This window comes from Phascolarctos cinereus, unplaced genomic scaffold, assembly GCF_003287225.1.
Source record: "Phascolarctos cinereus isolate Bilbo 61053 unplaced genomic scaffold, phaCin_HiC Scaffold_5;HRSCAF=322, whole genome shotgun sequence".
Taxonomy (NCBI): Eukaryota; Metazoa; Chordata; class Mammalia; order Diprotodontia; family Phascolarctidae; genus Phascolarctos; species Phascolarctos cinereus.
The window spans coordinates 428,064,853-428,079,896 of NW_027555958.1; the positions used below are offsets into that span (position 1 = coordinate 428,064,853).

Consider the following 15,044-nt stretch of genomic DNA (forward strand, 5'->3'; position numbering starts at 1 on the left):
AGGGTGCTGAAAGGGTGTGAGGGAGAAGGAGGAGAGAGAGAGAGAGAGAGAGAGAGAGAGAGAGAGAGAGAGAGAGAGAGAGAGAGAGAGATTTACAAATGTTGTCCTAACAGCCTTTTAAAGTAGATAGTATATCATTATATCATTATTCCCATTTTACAGATGAGGAAACTGAAGTGTAGTAAGATTGTGAATTGCCCATGCTCACACAGCTACTAAGTATCAGAAGTATGATTTGAACCCAGGTCTCATAATTCCCATCCAGTGCTCACCACATGTAAGAAAGATGAGAAGACTGGAAGGTTTGTGATCAGCATCAGAAGACAGAGCTCCAGTAGTGATCTTTGAAGTAGGAAACCACAGATCAATGAAAGTACTAATATGCACTACCATGAGGCCCCCAAATTTTTTCTTTTCTTTTGTAGGGTAAACTTGCCCAGGTACTTTGCCTGTTGCCTGAGTGATTATCGTCTGGATGTCTCTCAGTTCTTCAATGTCCTCCTTTGGCCAGTGTACCCAGATAAGGATATAATATTCCTTGTTTACTCTTAGACTTTTTTAAAAAAACTTTTATTTATTTTGTTCTATTATAAATTCCAAATTGTCTCCCTTCCTCCCTCTTCTTGCATTAGAGTAGGCCATCATTTTACATACACACATGCATATTCACATGCAAACACATATATATGAATACATATTACATTAATGTAAATCTATACTATGCATACTTATATTTAGGAGTTCTTTCTGTAGATGTGGATAACATTTTCCTTCATAGGTTCTTTGTAGTTGATTTGATTATTTATAATACTCAGAAAGACTTAGTCGTCCATGGTTGTTCTTCGAGCAATCTTGCTGTCACCATATACAACATTCTCTTGGTTCTGCTGATTTCACTCTTTATTATTTCATATAAACCTTTCCATGGTTTTCTAAAACCAACCAGCTCCTCATTTCTTCCAGGACAGTAGTATCTCATCATTTGCTTTGACTTTGGCAGAGTTCAGACACAAGAGGCATCACGCCATAGTGATTAGAGAGTTGGCCTTGGAATTAGTGAGACTTAGGTTTGAGATCTATCTCTGACATATGCTGTGCTCCTAGACAAGTTACTTGGTCTGCTGGTGCTATAGGCAGCTCTCAAATACTGTAGGTTGGAGAATGGCTATAAGATCAGCATTGGCAGAAGGAACTACCAATAAATTTGTAGGTTTATTTTTTAATGTCTAGAATAGAAAGAATGTCTTCTTTTATTCTGAACACTCGATTCCTATATTGTAGCCTAAGTCAAATGACCTTTTTTTGGCTGCCATGTTCTTGTGAAGTTGAATTCTTTCTTGAACTTTTGTGCAAAACTTTCTATATGTTTCTATTATATTTCAACCTATTAGATTCAGACCAATGTTTCAGTCTGTCAAGATCACTTTAGATCCTGATTCTATACCTCCCAGATGCATGTTACCCCAAATTTAATGACATTTTAAATGTGATGAAATTTGATGAATGAGGTCTTCATGGACCTAGGTTTTTATTGAAATAATCAATAAAAAATTTGAATAAGAAAGTTAGAGCGCTCCCCTGGAGACCTCCTTCCAGAGATCATAATTTATTCATTTGCTAATCAATCACTACTGTTAAGGTAAAGTTATGGTTCATCCAGTTAACACATCCAATGAATTGTATTATCATTTAGACCAGTGGTGTCAAACTCAAATAGAAATGGCGTCACTAAACTGCATCACACATTGACTTAGAATACCTAACATTATCTATTTTCTATTGTATTTTTATTTATTTTTCTAAATATTTCCCAATTACATTTTAACCTGGTTCAGCAGTAGTCAGGAGCGTTGCAAGCTTTGTGGCCAGTGGGCCCTGTGTTTGATACCTCTGATTTAGGCCATATTTGTCTGCACTGTCTCTAAGTATTTATAAGATTCTTTGTTAAATACGTTCTTGAAAAGGAATCTCAGACTGCAGGTATTTCAGATCATCCTGATAGATTAAAAGCTCCATAAGGGTAAGCACTATCCTTTGTCTGAACTTTGCATCTTCCCCAGGGTGTGGACTTAGTAAATATTTAATAAATATTTGTCAAATTTAATCTTTGAATTACTGAAATCCAGAAATACTGTATACACAATTTCTCTGAGTTAATTAGAAAGGTTAATAGTTTAATCTGGCATGACTTATTCTTACTGAACTCATGCTGATTCCTAGTAATTGCCATTTCTCTTCCTAAATCCTTTCCAACCCCCCCCCCAAAAAAAAACCCCTGAAAAATCAACATTAATGGCACTCATCTGTAGTTTACAAAATCACTTTGAACTAATGTTCAAAGGCCATTTTTACATTTATAGTCTTCTGCTGCCTCATCTTTTTAAACTTTCTAAGGACCGCATCTCAGGGGTTCTTTCTCCTGAGGACTGCTTTAGCAGTATCCCAGATACTTTGGTATTTTGTCATCAGTGGAATTTTCTTTCACATACCTATTAATTGTTTCTATGATTTGTTCTTTGACCTACTCATTATTTAGGATTTCATTAGTAAGTCTCCTTTTGGGTCTATGTCTTTTGTTTTTACTTCCTGAACTGATTACCCCTTTTATTATGCTATAGAATATAAAGGATATGTTTACCATTTCTACCTTTCTATGTTTGCTTGCAATATCTTTGCACCTTAATTATCAATTTTTGTAAAATTCCGTGTGGGGCTAGGAAATGTGTATGATAACAATTCTATTTAGAAGATGTCATTAAGTCTTTTAGCTGTAATTTCTCCAGACATTTGTTCAGTTCTGTATTTTCTGCTTTGTTTATATTTGTTAGATTTGTCCAAAGCTGAAAGAAGAATGTTAAACTCTCCCACTATTATTGTCTTACCATGTAAGTCTTCTTGTAATTCAGTTAATTTTTCTTGAAAAATTTAGGAGCTAAGGATTTTGGAGCAGTCAAATTTAATATTGATATTGATGTGTTGTCTAAGGTTTCTTTCAGCATAATATAGTTTCTTTCCTTCTTTTAAGTTATGAATTTTTGTTTTTACTTTGACTGATAGCATGATTCCTACACTTACTTTTTAAAAATTCATCTGATAGTAAATTTTATTCCAATCTCTCATTTTTATTGTGTATGTTTTTGCTTTTTCTGTGTGTTTCTTCCAAGTAAAAAATCATTGGGTTTTATTCTTTGACCTGATTTGTCATTTTTCACATTATTGGAATGTTTAATCCATTTACACCTAAAACTATGATGACTAAGTTTATATTTTATTCTATTTGTCTTGAATATTATATTTCTGAATTAGGATTCCCTCCTCCCTCTTTATTTGTAAAGAGAGCACTTTGTTTCTTAAGTTATTTGAACTTAACTAACTTGAAGGCGAACCTTTCCCAGTGGGTTTCTTCCCCCATCTCTGATTATCTCTCCAATCCCTGCCTCCAATCCCTTTCCCTAATTCTGGAGTATTGCCTAACTTATTAATTCCTTTTACTTTCTTCCTTTAACCTAGTTATTTAACTCTCCCCCCCTTCCCTCTTAGTGAAGTAGTCAAATAAAAATACTATTCCTTTGTTTCTGCTTCAACTTGTTAGTTATAAATTTCATCTTCTATGCTTTCTAAAAAAATGGTTTCAGTTCTCATTCTCTCAACTATTTATCTTCATTTTCCCTTTCAGAGTTTTATTCTTTGATTCATGGCCTTCATACTTATTTATTCCTTCTTTAGTCTCTGTATTCTTCATGGAAATTCCAAAATTTTCTATCTGTTTAATGTGGTCTTTATTGTCTCATCATGTGATAAATTATTTCTTGATAGATTTTTTCCATTCTTCATAAAGTGGAAAATACTTCATACTGTCTTAGAATGAGTATGAAGGCAGAGTTTTTTTTTTTGTCTTGGTAGCACTGGAGCTTAATATAGCATCATGAACATAGTAGCCTTTGTTGAAGTGAATTGAATTGAATTAAATCCAGAATCTCAAAGTTGGAAAGAATGTAAGAGGTCATCCAGGATATTCATACCTGATGTCTGCAGTTTATCTGGCAAGTGACCATCCAGCCCAGACTTAAGGCTTCTAGAGATGTGGAACTCTCTGCATCCCAAAAGAACATGTTCTACTTTGGGGCAGTTTTAATTGTTAGAAATTGTTCCTTACAGAGAGTAGAAAGCTATGTCTACACAATTTCTGCTCATTGCTTCAGGTTCTGACATGTAGAATGGAGCAAAACACATACAAGTTAAAAATTCACAAGTTGCATAACGAATTTGCAAAGATTGGGTAATTAAGCATTAAATTCTTTTGTACTGAGTGAGCTCTTCATCTGAGAGAAGGGTGAGATCAGAGAATGGAGTAGGCAAGAGTGGTTTCATAGCCGAGTGAACCCAGGTCTCTAGACTCCACATCCAATCCTATTTCAGCTATATCATGCTATTGTCTCATTTCCTCTGATCCTTACTTGATTACTTCTCACTTGACAGAATTTAGGGATATACATCATCATTCCTGAAAAGACAAGCAGCTGCTTCCTCCTCAGAGTGTCCAGCCTAGAAGGCATTTCAGGCAGGGGAGACAGCAAGAATAGAGGTGTGCAGATGGGAATTAGTGGGAGATTTGCTTGAAAAAATTCAACAAGCATTTATTAATCACTAAAATGTGTAAGCCTCTTTACTAAGTGACAGGGATGCATTTTCTTTTGAAAGAAAAGAAAGGGGGAAAAAAGACAGGCCCAGATTTCAAGGAACTTATATTAGGGAAGACACCAGATGATACCAGATCAAGTAAGTTTGAGGTACTGGTGGGACAATTCTAGATGTTCTGAAAGCAACTGGTTAAGCAGGATGAGAGTTCATGGGAGACATTAGGGACAGATGCTTAAATTTGGGAGTCATCTGTGTAGAGGTGATAATTAGATCTATGATATTTTGAAAAGATCATTAAAATTAAAAAAAAAACATATAGAGAAAGAAGAGGCCCTAGGAGAGAACCTTATGGGGCACTCACACTTAAGGGATAAGGGTAAGGCAAAGAATAAGCAATGGAGACTGAAAAGTTTTCAGACAGGAAGAAGAATGAGGCTAAGGCAGTTTATAGAGACCAAAAGTGGGGAGAGTATCATTGAAGAGGGCAATAAGGATCCTTTTGGCTCTGTAATCCCAATGCTTAGAACAGCGCCTGGCACATAATAAGTGCTTAATAAATCCATGTTGATGCACTGGCTGTTTATGGGACAGGAAGGGTCCTAGTCTGATTCAATCAGAAGATGTGGATAGATAAGTAGTGAGAAGTAATTGAACACAGGGTGTGGCACAGGGGATGTATGTCTTGGCTGCCAGGTAAAGAATTTAAACTTGGTGCATATGGAAAGGGGAACCGCTGAAGAGTGTTCGGTGTAGTTTACATCATGAAAGTAGTTTATGGCATTAGTCTGTCATCTGTGCTTAAATAATTATAAACTATTTTATCTTCTCCATTTTTATTCATAAATCTCTTTTCTTCCTACTAACCTGTAAGAACTGATTGTGAATCAATTCAATTTAACTCATAAAATTTTGTTAAGTGACTGCTTTGTGCAAAGCACCAGACACTGGGAATACAAGAACAAAATTAAGTCCTGCCCTCGTGGAGCTTTCATTCTATTGAATGTATTTAGCACTATCTTATAAGTTTTTGTAAAGGATATCACTGTGTCTCATACTTTCACTTTTACTCTTCCCCTTTTAAAAAAGTTTAGCTCATGAAATCTATTATGCACCCCTTTATTGCCTACCAAAATAATACATGTGAAATAGCTGCTCATTTCACAAATGATTCCCATGCACCCTTAAGATTTTACCTATCCATCTCAGAGGGGGAGAGGAAAATTGGATTCAGGAAAATGCATTTACTATTAATGATATTATTAGTATAATAATGAAAAATTTCCCAGGCCAGTTACATTTTGGGCCTATCTATGCAAATGTGGATTATGGATTTCCAAATAGTTTTGTAATATAAGTAAGGGGTAATGACTTAAGGTCTGGGTGCCCCAGGAGACTGACTACCTTATAGCCTGGCTACTGATTGGCAGAAGGAGTCATCACCTCTTGTCTGGACTATTACAATAGACTCCTAAAAGATCTCCATGCTTCTAGTCTCTCCCAACTCTACACGATCTTCCATTAAGCTCTCAAATTGATTTTCCTAAATGAAGGGTCTGACCTTGCTCAAGAAACTTCAAGCGATTCCCCTAATGTCCCTCAAGGCTCCTCTCTTTGGCCTTCATAATCTGAATCAAATCTATCCTTCCAGTCTAACTACACATTACACATCCTCTATGCTTCAGCCAGTCCAGTTGACTTGGAGATTCTCATACATAATAATCCATCTCCCATCTCCACATTCTTGCACAGACTTATTCCAAACACTGAAGCTCTCTGCCTCCTTCTTTCTGCTTCTCAGAATACAGAGTTGTTTTTCAAGACTCATTCTAACTGCTACCTTCTTCAAAGAGTCTTTTCTGATTCTTCAGTTGGTAGTCCCCTCCCTCCTCCCTCCAACTATGCATTTGTTGTTATAGTTGTTGTTGTGTGTGTATACACGTATATGTATGTGTATACATCTATATGTGTATACACACACACACATACACACACACACACACACACACACACACACACACATATATATATATACATACATACACATAAATATACATATACATACACATACATACACACAGATATAGGCAGTTAGATGGTGCAATGGACAGAGTGCTGAGCCTGGAGTCAGGAAGACTCTTCCTGAGTTCAAATCTGGTCTCAGACATGTACTAGCTGTGTGAATCTGAGAAAGTCACTTAATCCTATTTGCCTCAGTTTCCTCATTGGTAAAATAAACTGGAGAAGGAAGTGGTAAATCACTCCAGTATCTTTGCCAAGAAAACCCCAAATGGGATTACAGAGTTGAACATGACTAAAAAATAACTTAACAACAGCATATATATATATATATATATATATATATATATATATACATATATATATAATAGCAACAATATATATTATATATGCATATATATATATATATATATATATATATATATATATATATGCACACACACTGAATTTATATATCTGTGAACACAGTAGAATGTGAACTTCTTGAGGGTATGGACTGTTTCTGGCATTTGTATCCTCAGTGCCTAGATCAGTGCTTAGAACATTATAGGTGCTTGATAAATACTTATTGATTGATTTATTGAGTTTTCATATCAAGAGCTCACTGTACTTGTCAGATTATAAATCCAATCCATCTGGCCAATACAAAAGGGAAATAGAGATAAGCGACATTGAATATAGAGTAGGTCTCAAAGCCAAGAAGTCTTGTATTCAAGAGCTGTCTCTAATGTATCCTGGCTGTCTGAACCTGGGTGAGATACTTAACCTCCTGCCAGTCTAGGTCATTCTAAGACTATAAGTTACTTGCATTGCTACAGGGAGTTCCTTATACCAATGAAATCACAGATCTAGTCCTTTTTCCTAACCCTGTACATTGCTGATTAACATATCTCTGTGTCCTTGTTTCAAATGTGAAAACATGGCACTTTGGCTTTCTCCTCCAAAGATACCTCCTTTTTACTCTGTACCTTGTATGTACTTCTTTATTTACATGTTGCTTTTCTCGTTAGAATGTGAGCTCCTGGGGCAGCTAGGTGGTGCAGTGGATAGAGCACCAGCCCTGGAGTCAGGAGGACCTGAGTTCAAATCCAGCCTCAGACACTAGCTGTGTGACCCTGGGCAAGTTACTTAACCCCATTGCCCAGCCAAAAAAGAGAGAGAGAGAGAGAGAGAGAGAGAGAGAGAGAGAGAGAGAGAGAGAGAGAGAGAGAGAGAAGAATGTGACCTCCTTAAAAGTAGGCAGTCTGTCTTTTTTTTTTTTTGATAGCACTATCACTTAGCACAGTGGCTGGCATGTTAATAAATGTTTGTTGATTGATTGATCAACAACTCCCTTGCATATGGGTGTAGCTAGAATATTTCCTGCCTAAAGTAAAAATACTTATTTTCTTGTCTTTGTACTGCCATTAACCTTGGAAGAGGACATTTAAATAGCATGGCTTCACTTTCCTTATCCACAAAATTGACTCAATGATAATCAAAACTTATGTTTTTACAGCCAAGTTTTACAAAATGCTGACCTTACAAGCACTCAGTGAGGTAGATAGCACACACATTACTTCTTCTTGTGTTACAGAGGAGGAAACTGAGGTTTGATGAGACTTGGGGAAATCGATCAGTGCTAAGGTACAAATGCACCTCTCCTGGGTGACCTTGGTCAAATCACCTATCTTTTTTAGGGCTTTGTATGAAGACAATTGATCATTTGGATTTCTAAGGGCCCTTCCAACTCTAAGGGCATGCTCTAAGCTCTCTTTGCCTGATTTTGCTTGAGGTCCCTTCTTGTTCATTATCCTATATCTCATATAACCCCTACTTTATAAAATGACTTCTGAAGATTGACTAGCAGAATGCTAGTCTATAATGCCACAGCATGTGGTTTTAAAGCAAAGAACATGGGAGAAAGTACCTAGTTAGCAAGGCTAAACAATTATCGATAGTGCATTAATGCTTGACTTTAATCGTGTTTGAGTCAGTAGCATTTCTAGTATAGTACAGAAAATAGGATGGTGGTTTCCAGACATGTGATTTTCAATCCATTTTTTTAAACAAGCAAAAAAATCATTTTTCTTAGATAGGGCATTCTATTCCCCCCATATGAAACCTGGCAAAAGAAATACTGGGCTTTCTCTATCTGGCAGCAAAGACCCTCCCCCTCCCCATCCCCCAATTGTCTTCTTAGAAGCCAGGTTTCCCACTGACATCAATGGTAGGATTGATGAATATACTGTATCCTGGGTTTTAGGTTTGCCATATGGATCTGTGGCTGGGATCTTGCTCCTAGAGATGTCATTACATAAACATCGCCATTGCTTCTCATCCTGTGTGCTCTCAGACAAATTACTTTGCTCAGTATCACCCAGGCTACTGCAGTCATTACGCAGTAGGAAAGCGTGTTTCCTGGGCCAGCCAGCCTGATGTTAACTCACACATGGCTGTGCACGTGTGGCCACTTAATAAATACCCAGTCAGGATGATGTTTCTGACAGGCCACAGACTGTCCATGCAATAGACAAGGAGCTGAAAGGAAAGCAACCAGCCAGTATAGTATCAAATATAGAAGGCTTATGAATTTCCATTTCATTTTTGGCAAAAACTAAGAAAAGCTGATGCAAGAAAATTTCTTTCAGGCATTAGTTTATTTGGTAGGGGAGCATTTATAGGGCTTGGCTTAAATAACAAGGAAATACTTTTTAAAGTAAAAGTGAACTATTTCATATATTGATCTAATTCACATGGCAGCAATTATTACATTTAATTCTGCAATTATTTCTTTGAGGGGAAAATAGTAATTTTTTTTTCCATTAGGGAGATAGACAGCACATTTTCCCACACATGTTCTAACAAAACATCTATAGAAAAGTTTTCAGGGAAGATATGACAGAAATTCTTAGTGATTTCTTTGTTATAAATAATTTTTTAAAAGGTACTTTTTAAAACAGAAAAGTTAATTTATGCACAGTTTCATATTTACAAAGTCCTTTGACAAATGAGAATCATGTGGGGAATTTGGTAATGGGATCTATAAGACTTCAGACAATAAAAAACAAAGCATCTAAAAAGACCAGTCCCCCCCGCCCCCCCTAGATAATACTCACTTCAGGAAAACCAAGTTCAATAGAAATATCTGCTCTATGTACACTGTTTTTACATTTAATGACATGTATAGCAGTGGGCCTTTGACACATGCAGGCAGTAGCTTGACCATTACATCACGTTATACATTTCTCCAACACTGATTTTTTTTTTACTTAATTAAACTCATAAAGGCATAGAAGTGAAGAATCAGCAGAGCACAATTGCCCGTCGACAATTAACTTAAGAAGTGACTGAGTCTCTCCCAGAATATTATTCACAGAGGGAAATTGATTTCTCAGAGATGGGTCTATAAGTTGTTGTCATAGAAATGTAACTTCAGAGCATTTCCTTAAGTTTTTGAAAGGGGTTTATTCCTTCTAGTCCTTATTTCGTCCTCACTAGTTCTTAGCTACTTTACATGGACGAGTTTACCAGAAGGACAGCTCAGTGTTTTGAGTCTCCATTTTCTTTTAATGTTTTGTTCTTCTGTCTCTTCATTCTTATTCTAATGACCCACTTTAGGTAAAGAAATTCATTACTAAAGGAGGGAGGGAGACATGTTTTAAAGTCAGAGTTCAAGAAAAAAAGTGGTTCTTTCATGTTATTTGATCGTTCTGTAGGTAAGAAATAAGATTTTTGATAGATATGGCTCTATCTCTAATAAGAATTCAATCCTTCCCCACTTATCTGGTCTATTATTTTTGACACCAATTTACAATGGCTTGTATGAATGTATAGATTAATCACATATTTGATGACAGTCTCTATCCTGTAGATGGCATGACTGAGTTGAAGTCTGACTGTCCAGTATGTCACTTGGTGTTTTTACAATGCCATATTTCATGAATAAATGTTTAAGTCTGATTTCTCTCTTTATGCCAGTATTGAGTTGGAATGTCCTTTTATTTACCGTAAGCAGCCGGAACAACAAGGAACATTTTTGAATAACCTGTAGTATTCTTCTTGAATCTGGAAAAAAAAATGAAGACAAACAAAAGAAATAATACATTACTTTTACAGAATTCTGTGAATTCATTCATAGTAAATTTCCAAAATCTCTTATAATGATTTAAAAATCAAGGACAATGCAAAAGCATCATACTGAGAGGCCTAAATATCCACGTGTGAAACTTTCCAGAAGCAATTGATAATAGTGGTGATGAAATTCACTGTCTTTAGGAAAGAAAGGCTAAAGCAATTAATTCTCTTCAGATAGTTGTTTTCATTCACTGGGGTATCAGTTTTATGCATTACAAGCAGGAGATACTGAATGAAGGTGAAATACTTACTTTTCTAGATAAAACACAAAGAAATAGGAAGATGAACATCCCCTGGAAAGCATTGCTGATTGTGAAAAGGTATGCTGTCACCACCGATGCATGTACAACATGGAGAACCCCAAAGATCCAGGTGGTTCCAAGAAGGAAGAGCAGGGCCAGGGCTCCCCGTGCACACGACCTAAATCATATTTATAGCATTATAAAGGAGGCTTCAGTACCTTGTTTGACATTCTGAAGCCTTCCATAATTATACCGTGGAAAATTCACAAGCCAAAGAATCTTCTTAAAAAAAGACCGAAAATAATTTTGAATTATGAAAAAAGAAAGCCTACTGTAGTTACATGGGGTGGCCTTTAGGGTGTGCTGCTGTACTGTTGCAGGAACTTATAGCTAAAAGCAGGCTATGTGCAGCATTAAAAAAGCAGATAATTTTTTTTTCCAAAAGAGACTTTCTAATCTGAAAATGTTTTTTTTTTCCCCCTCCCCTCTTTCTGGTATACTGCAGACCAATATGATTTGATTTTAAATCTACTGTTCATGTAATTCCCAAAGGTAAAACATATATCTGTTATGAAGTATTTTCCCCAAGAAACCTTGAAAAATGTGCTGTGTGCTCCATAGGTCAGCCCATGTGCACAACATCAAAAGAATTTTCTGGCTTCCTTTCAGATGCGATACAGAAGAAGGTGCAGGATGTAAAACTAGATTTTCTTCCTTTTGATCTTACAACACAAATGCCTCTCAATTCTTCCAGGGTCAGAGTACTGATGTCTCTATGTTAGAAGTACCTAGTATGCTTGCGTATGTATATCACAAGCATATAACACATGTGAATGTGCGTATAATATATATGGGCATGTGTGTGTATGTACCTACATTTTGACAAAAAAAAAAGAATTGCCTATGACTTTCGGTGAAATATTATACAGTCTTATTCACTGACTATACTGATGACTTTCATTGCCTTGAAAATGGAGTAACTAATGATTGGTTTTTCATTCATTCTTAGTCCAATCACTCCTTAGTATGGAAGATCTTTTAGCCCTGTTCCTTAGAAAATGAATCATTTTCAACTTCATTAAAACCAGCTCCCTCCATGAGACTGCAGAGGGGAAGGAGTAACAGAAAGTCATCAATCACACAATAGCTAAATCCTAACTATAAATCTGGTGCAACACATGGAAACTGCAGGAGTGTTTCTAAGCAACACAAACAGTACGTTGTTTTCAATGTTCCCTATTGTACACTTCAGCTTTCCCTGCACAAACGGTTTTCAAGGTCTCAATAAATCAGTTTTAAGGAGAAAGAGCTGATGGAGAAAATCATGGCAACATGCAATCTAGGACTAATTCTCCACCCCATCAAAAAATATCTTTAGAAGATTTTGTCCTTCTTAGAAGGAAAATGACTAAGAAATGACCTTGTGCTTTCTGAGCACAAGCCCAATCATTTTTTGGGTAACAATAACTGACATTTATATAGTGTAAGCCAGCATCCTGATGTTCAAAGACATCAAGAAAGACCCCTAGCATGTTGGGAAGACCCCCTGTGGCCAACTTGTTGGAAGATATGGAGAAGAGTAACAGAAATGGGACACTCGGATAGTTTGAGATCTGCATGCTCACTGAGGACACACGTCAATGAAATTATTGGTTCACTGGAGTATTTGAGTATATGGCACTTAAAGGTTGGCTAAGCACCATCTAGTGTACTAGTAATAACAACAATAAAAGCTAGCATTTTGTGTAGGGCCTACTATTTGTCAGGCACTGTGCTAAGAGCTTTAAAACTATTATGTACTCATATGTCCTCTCAACAGCTTTGGGAGGTAGGTGCTATTATCTCCATTTTACCATTGAGGAAACTGAGGCAAACAGAGATTAAGTGACTTGCTCAGGGTCACATAACTAGTTAGTGTCTGAGGCTGGATTTGAACTCAGTCAGGTCTTCTAACTTCAGGCCTAGCACTCTCTACTCTGCTACCTAGCTGACTCTAGAATGTAAGTTCTTTGAGGTCATCGACTGTTTTATTGTTGTCTTTGTACTCCTAGTGTCTAGTAAGCATTAAGAAATAATTAGTTAATTGAATTACAACCCTGTGACTTTACAAATAAGGAAGCTGTGGCTTTGACAGATTAAATGTCTCATCCAACGTCATGCAGCTAATATATTAGGCAGGATTTGAACTCAGATCTTCCTAACTCCAAATCCTGCTTTCTATTATACCAACATAGCTTATCTATGGTGATTAAAAACCTTAAAAAATATATTAAATGCTATTGCAAAATAATGAGGGTGAACTTGCTATTTTCTGAGTACTTTGGCCATAGGTTGTTGGTAGCATAGATTAATGAAGGGTCTACCTTATCAAAGAAAGGAGACTTGGAAGAAAACTTACCTTATATTTTCATAACAACTAACTTCTGGTTTTAGCATTGCAGTATGTCGAAAAACTTTATAGATGATCACCCCAAAAGCCAGCAGATTAACCTGAGGAAACATATTAATTTCAATTGACAGTGAAATAATTTTGAATGTTATGATTAGAGGCATATTGAAGAAGATGAGAAAAGAGGTAAAGATTTCACATTGTAAGGAGCCTGGAAAAATCATAGCAGTTTTACATCTTAGAAAAACAAAATCCTTTAATAGACATGAGTCAAGCAAATCTGTAACTCGACCTAATCTTAACATTATCGCCACAAATGTTTATTGATTTATTTTTTTGGTAAATCTGTCCTATTCCCAGTGTAGATTATTTTAAGCAGATGCCAAAAAGGCTCTTCAGATTTCCCACTATCATACATATTGATCAGGGCATATCATCTGTTGCCAGCAACATCAAAAGCTCCGTGAGCATGGAGGTAATTTTGGATTTGGAAAGTGTTGGGAATAATTTAGAAAACAATTTTGATAGAGCCTTTACTGAATGGCATGCGTTACATTTTTACAAGGGTTTCCATGAAGAATGCTGTTAGTGACTTTTCTGAAAAAATTAGTTACTCTCCATTGAAATAGACAAAGGGGATGTAAAAGAAAACTGGAACCTTTAGGAAATAACGATCAATTGCCCCACACAGTCAAATACCCAATAAATGTCTGTTTAATTGAATTAAAAACCATTGCTATGTTTTGTCAGATTTCATGAAGTTTCCTACCCTTCATCCTGTCCCAGATTAATCTCACGACACTGATGACTGCAGTTTATTTCCTTTCCTACATTTTGTGTCAAAATCTCTTCAAATATTTATAAGGTAATATTTTTTTTTTCTGTAAGACATTCAGATTCTATTAACATATGCTTACTTGTAATTTAATTCTTTGCATTTGGTGCCATGAACTAATTATATGTGAATCTTTCCTACCATTTTTAAATCTTCAAAATTTTTTTAAAAAATGGATAACTATTATTATTTATCTGTTTGAAGGATAAAAGTCCCTGACATTATTTGTCTTTGTAAAGTTTTAGAAATTAGTTCAGCTTATAGTGGAGGGGATGGGCATCTGATGAAAAGCAAACTTCGCTTTAATTTTGTACTTATCCATATATGAAGTACTCAAATCAAATGAACATAGTGACCTCAACACGTAGAGGCAAGAGTATTAGATGGGAGTTAGCAAGAGTTTTGGATTCTTATCCTTGATCTTTCATTCATTCACTTAGATCAATATTCTTTTGTTAAGTAGCTTGTGCTTACAATAATAATAATAATAATAATAATAATAATAATGATAATAATAATAATAAATAATGACTTTATATTTGTTTAGCATTTCTCAGGTTTTAATCCACTTTGATTCAAATTCCCCAGTGTGAGTCATAACATCCTATGAAACATACACACCTCAAAGGTAATAAACTGGCACCCATTTTACAGATGTCCTAATTGACAGGACTTAACACAATGCAGCTTGCCCCAGGATAACATTGAAAAGCCATGGTACCCTGATTCCTCATCTAGGGCTTTTTTCCCCCTAACTACTACACTTGCTTTGAATATGTTTTCCAATGGTTTTTCATTTTTGAAA

The 15,044-nt window shown here is 35.9% G+C and overlaps 1 protein-coding gene and 1 long non-coding RNA gene across 2 annotated transcripts in view; one reads left to right on the forward strand and one right to left on the reverse strand.

Annotated features, from left to right (window-relative positions):
• The window catches only part of LOC110209916 (uncharacterized), a 75,780-nt gene that overhangs the window by 54,970 nt on the left and 5,766 nt on the right, over positions 1-15,044 (forward strand). Inside the window, exon 3 of the long non-coding RNA XR_002324967.2 lies at positions 14,155-14,269. This is a non-coding gene — a long non-coding RNA (uncharacterized LOC110209916). The remainder of the gene's footprint in view (positions 1-14,154; positions 14,270-15,044) is intronic.
• The window catches only part of ADGRL4 (adhesion G protein-coupled receptor L4), a 136,052-nt gene continuing 130,285 nt past the window's right edge, over positions 9,278-15,044 (reverse strand). The window contains exons 14-16 of the mRNA XM_020988659.2: positions 13,414-13,505; positions 11,025-11,193; positions 9,278-10,704 (exon numbers count right to left, since the gene is read on the reverse strand). Coding sequence (XP_020844318.1) covers positions 10,642-10,704; positions 11,025-11,193; positions 13,414-13,505 — 324 coding nt within the window. The 3' untranslated portion in view covers positions 9,278-10,641. The remainder of the gene's footprint in view (positions 10,705-11,024; positions 11,194-13,413; positions 13,506-15,044) is intronic.